At 44.8% G+C, this 5,404-nt stretch overlaps 1 protein-coding gene across 1 annotated transcript; it reads right to left on the bottom strand.

Annotated features, from left to right (window-relative positions):
* On the bottom strand, positions 1-5,189 carry tmem200cb (transmembrane protein 200C, genome duplicate b). Its single transcript, XM_030752223.1, has 2 exons — positions 5,075-5,189; positions 1-2,287 (listed from the first exon to the last, which is right to left on the bottom strand). Exon 2 carries the CDS (start codon positions 2,252-2,254, stop codon positions 707-709), a length of 1,548 nt encoding a protein of 515 aa, XP_030608083.1. The 5' UTR covers positions 2,255-2,287; positions 5,075-5,189; the 3' UTR covers positions 1-706.
* Between the last annotated feature and the right edge of the window lie 215 nt (positions 5,190-5,404).

The raw sequence follows: 5,404 nt of genomic DNA, 5'->3' as shown, positions 1-5,404 counted from the left end.
AATGCAAATAAAACTATTTGGAGCAAACAAGCCATTTTGCATTCGTGGCATTTAATCTAATATCACACAAAGACATCTATTAGACCTGACGGAGGTGTTACACTCAAATTTATTCAACCATGAACGCTTCATATAAACAAGTGTGCACATAGGGAAGACCTTCTCCTTAAGGTCCCGACCCTAAACCAAACGTCTACCTGAGATTCAGTTCAGTTCACCTATTCACGTGGAATTCACATAACAATGCAGAGAAGCAAATCTAGATATCTAAATATCTGTGGCATGTGTTAATGCTACAGTACAACATGTTGGACAGCAGTTCAAAGTGAAAGTTTTGGCAATTCTACAAGCTACAATGTTTGCCTTACTCTTATACAAAAGAAAAAAAACCATCAGATCAAATTTTCTTTTCTTTTCTGTCTTTTTTCTTTTCTTTTTTTTTTTACAAACCATTTCTAAAACTCCTTACAAGTCTTTAGTATTGCTCTTGCTACATTGAAAAAATAGAAAAATTACATCTGAATTTTGAACTGTTGGTCTGGTTTATTTATAGAGTCTTACTCTTGAGTATTCATGGCTATGTTTCAATAGTCCTTAGTTGCTTACTCTCTGTGTTTTCCTTCCTCTGTAATGGCCAGCTTCACATCAGCAATCACATAAGAAGGTGTGAAGCAAAAAAACAAGACATCAAAGAGTTTTAAGAGGCCTATGTTTCTCCAGAGGTGCTGGGTGTCACCAAATTCTCCTGTCCCTGAGCTTCTGCCTCCGCCGCCGCTGCGTCCATTGCTACTTCCTGTTCAGGGGCCACTAAAGAAGTGTCTGTGTCGGGGGCTTCAAAGGACTCGCCCCCCAGGTCATTCAGTTTTATGTAGCCCTTGCTGTTGGAGTGCTCCAGACGGGGGTAACTAAACCGCCTGGCTCTGTCACCTTGACGACATCCAGACACAGACAGGCTGCAGCGGCGTGCCGGCCTGGGCTGATCTGTGAGGGAGTTGAGCGACAGCCGTGACCCCATCGCCCTGGCAACAGGAGATGGAGGAAACAGCTGGGGCCTCTGTGGTTGAGGCTGAGCCTGCGGCACCCTCTGTTGGTTACCTGCGTTGGTGTCCTCATGGATCCAATGGGAAGGAGGTGAGTCCATGACTGAGGCCTCCTTCTGCTTACCATCCATCTCATCTCTGTGGGTGCCGCTGGCATATCCCTCCTCAAAAATGTTTTCAGCAGCAGCTTCTATAACAACCTCTTCCTTTGAGCGTCCCTCTGCCTCTGCTTTCTCCCCCACCTCACAGTTGTTCAGTTTGATTACCGGGAGGGTAAAAGCGTTCACAGAAGAGGTGACGATGGAAGTGGTCTCCCACTGTCGGGGCTGAGGGGCCTGCTCACTGCTATTGCTGTAGTCTTTGTAGATGCTGTAGACAGTCTCTGTGAAGGTCTGCATATCTTTGGACAAGCTACGAGGCCTGCTGACCAATGAGGAGCGTCTGAATACCTGATCGCCATCTACCTCACCTTTGAAAGTGATTCCAGTGGAAGGCCAGGAGCTACGAGTCAGCATCCCACTCGTGGGGAATGAACCAGACGGTCCTTCGGCACTTTTTGACTGGGTGTAGTTCACCATGCCATTTAGAGGTGAGTACTCCTTTGATCGTATGCTGTGCAGATCTATCACTGTGGAGTAGATATCCCTCAGGTTAATGATTTTTGTTTTCTTGTCTCGGTTTTCATGGAGGACAGCGTTGGCACAAATGAAGAGAAAGATGCCAATTCCCATCACAAGCGGTCCGAAGACTTTCAGATTGTCTGAATACAGATAATTATCCAGGAAGTCGCAGAAAAAGCCACAGTGATGGGACGGGTTGGAAACACTGCTGTTAGAATGACTCTGGTTGAGCTGATTTGATTGGCCAGAGGAAGGCTTCTCACGGGTCAGGTTAGAGGAAACAGGAGGACTTTTGGAGTAGCTCATCCTGCTGGTGTGGAATCCTCCGGTTCTGCGGCGCTCCTGGTACTCCTGCTGGTTCTGGCTGGGCCAGTAGCCCAGTACAGCCATGGAAATTCCAACCATGAGAATTATTACTCCAACAGCAGCCACCAAACCAGCCGGGGAGCAGAGATTGAGCTTCCCCTTCACGACCACCACATCATTCTTCTTCTTTTTCTTGGATTTCCGCTTCCGTTTGTTCTCGGCTCGACTTTTAGATCGGAGCGAATCCTGGCGCCTGTTCATGCGCAGCAGGCCCCCCGTGGCTATCATGGTGGCGACTGGACCACAGGCTTGTCACTCAGTCTGTGAGATCACAAAAGGAGAGAGAGAGAGGGGATGAATAAAAAGGATTTTTACTGCATACAGCTATACACACCCCAGACCCCACATGAGCTAGAATGACAAGGGCCTGAACATTTATGGGAAAAACACATTTCTCCTTCTGCTCAGAAAAAGTAAAAATGTGAACCTATGATGGTTAGATGGGGAGAAGTTAGCCTAACTGTGGTCTAGTGATAGCAACCACCTACCAGCAACTTTATCATTTACAAATTAAGCACTACATTTTTTTGTTGTTGTTGTTTATCTGCGTACACAACCATTTTACAGCGCTCCCATTTTTACACATGTAGGTTTTGTGGAGATTAATCATCAAGAGATAACACATTCTTTGGTGAGCTTTAGAGAATCTGGCAGGGGGATTACAATACTATTGGATACAATCAGGCTGCCTGTTTACAATCTTTCGCTCAAGCTATATATCTATTATACAGACATGATTTTTTTTTCCATCAAATTCTGCCCAAGAATTTCTTGAAGGTGTAAAAAGAAACATGTCAGAGTAGGAGTTAGATGTTAGCAACAAACTCTGTCCAAGGAAGACCTAAAGCAGGCCCATGGCTAATTTTTGTGGTCTGCCACTGGTTTAATCTGGCCCTGGATCTCAGATTATGCAACAGGTTTATTTAGCCTGCTTCTTTGCACTAATCCAGCTAAAGGCAGAGGCAAATATTAGTCATCAGAAGGAGTCTAAATAAAAGATAGCATACATCTGCTGCTGCTGGATCTACAAATATGAAGACGTAAGCAAAAGACAGACAAAAACCCAAGTTGACAGCGTAGAACAAGAAGTGCTTGTTATCTATATTCAGTTGTGCCGGTGCAATATCAGCCTATGAAAATGTAATGTGTCCAGACAGGAGGCCAGCAGGCATGTTCTTTCCACCTCACTCTGTTTCTCTTGCTCTCCTTCCCTTTCTGCCTCTCATTTCTTTCACCAATCTCTCCTACGAAACACTCTCCCTTACCGCTTTCCACCCAAATCCATTTCGCCATCAACCAACGCAGCTGTGCTTCAAGATGACTGCGTCCACCACACACACACACACACACACACACACACACACACACACACACACACACACACACACACACACACGCACACACACACACACACCACATCACAAAGACAAATATGAGCTATTAGCCATGTGTTTACACAGCAACACGGTTATGTAGGATGTTTAAATTTGTTTGGGGTTTTACGATTATGCAGTGCAGACCAGCCACTGCTGAGTGATGCATAAGCTGTGGTCCAAAGGGCAATGAAGCCACCAACACTTATCATGATTACAGACATCTGCTGATGAGTTTCAGCCACATGTGGTGTGATAACAATCAGAGGATGAGAATGATTAATTAGACAGATTCTAGCATTCCATTCCTTATTCGTAGCTATATATTTAATTTTAGTAATCACGCCTGACTGTGTGTTCATGGATAACTTATTTATGGCAGTGCTTTCATTTAATAAGACGTTTTCAAAGGTTGCCGTGGGACAAAATATTAATGATCATGGCCCTTGAAATCCCTTTATGATTTAAGTTATTACACGTTGTTCCCACGAAAGTAGTGCACGAACCTCTGCACCTGAGCTTCAGCAAACATGCACAGGTACTCAGCTGCTGTTTATAGCGACTTTCACTGTATATCACATCCAGTAACCACTCAAATACGTCCTGGGCGAGAGGAGCTCAACCTGAACTAAAACCGATAACGCGTAGGCGGTACTCTCTCTGTGTTTGGAGAGAGAAGGGCAGCGGTAACGTGGACCAAAAGTGGGTGTGGACAAGTCGGATTGTGTCTCTGTCTGCGGTGCTGAACAGGAAGCTGGCAACTCCTCGGTTTGCCCCCCCGCCCCCCAAAAACCTGCTCGTCTGGCAGAACGGAGACGAGGGTGGTCTTAACGCTCAGTCCGTCTGAGCTGCGGGGGCGCAGTTTTCGCGCAATGTTGCGTGAGTAATCGACTGTTGACATTAGGGCGCATCTGTTTCCCTTCTGTTGTAAAATCCCGTGAAGCAAACATGAGCTGCTGTGGAGCTGGAGGTGCCGTGAAAATGCCCAGAACCACGACGACGCTTCTCGCTCCAACACAAAGCCAAATAGGGTATTGGAGGAAGGGGTCTCACAAGGTGCAGACATATGACAAATATCCATATTTCTTCCACGGCCCACGAAGCTAATGCTTTCATAACTGAAAGTACAACTCAGAGTTGTGTGGTTAAAAAAAAAAAAAAAAAAAAAAATATATATATATATATATATTGCAGGCAATGTCTCTGGCTCTCGCTGCTTTTGCCTTCACAACTTATTGGAAATCGGTATCTATTGGCAACACCACGACCATAAAAAAAAAAAAAGTTCAGCAGCATGAGCTGATCCGCATTTGAAATGGTGCTATATTATATATTTTCCTCTGTTTGTCGTGCATTTGAAAGACGATGCACGCTATCAGCAAGACAAATGGAAATATTAAAAAGGAACAAATCAATGTCAATAAAAGTAAACGGACTCAAGTGCACAGTGCTCCGAATCTAATGCCTTCCTGACATCAAAACTCCTGTCGACTAACTCAGTATCATAAATACTACCAACCTAAACGAGGCGGTCACTGAATTAAACCACTTCATAAACCTCGTTCTACCTCGACACGGGGAATCAGACCTGCTTTTTAAGCACGAAAAGAAGCCGGGGCATCAGGAGGTAAAGACAGCACAATAATTAAAATCATAAATCAAGCGCGTCTCTCACCAGAAATTGCAGCTTGACAATCAAACATCTTCAAAGGCGCACTCCTCGTTCAGCTGTGCATGTTGTGGTGCGCCACTTTGGTGCCAAGGATGGAAGAGTGGTATCCAGTTGAACGCAGATTCACAATAGACCGACAGGGGCGGGCCAACCGCATTTCCATTGGTGGTGATTATTGAGCAACGAGAAAGACGAGAACCGTGATCATGCTGCAAACACCTCCAGATTGATTTTATTTTCACGACTTTTACCTTTCTAGAAACAGAAGATTCTGCACCACGAGACTTCTTCTTTTTTTTTTCTTTTTTTTTTTGCACAGTTGTTTGGGGAGTT

Source organism: Archocentrus centrarchus, chromosome 17 (genome assembly GCF_007364275.1).
Source record: "Archocentrus centrarchus isolate MPI-CPG fArcCen1 chromosome 17, fArcCen1, whole genome shotgun sequence".
In the NCBI taxonomy this organism is placed as follows: Eukaryota; Metazoa; Chordata; class Actinopteri; order Cichliformes; family Cichlidae; genus Archocentrus; species Archocentrus centrarchus.
The sequence above is the reverse complement of the archived record's forward strand: the minus strand, read 5'-3'. Positions and strand labels throughout refer to the sequence as shown.

Coding starts and splice junctions, on each gene's coding strand:
- tmem200cb (XM_030752223.1), bottom strand. CDS start 2,254: ATGATAGCCACGGGGGGCCTGCTGCGCATGAACAGGCGCCAGGATTCG.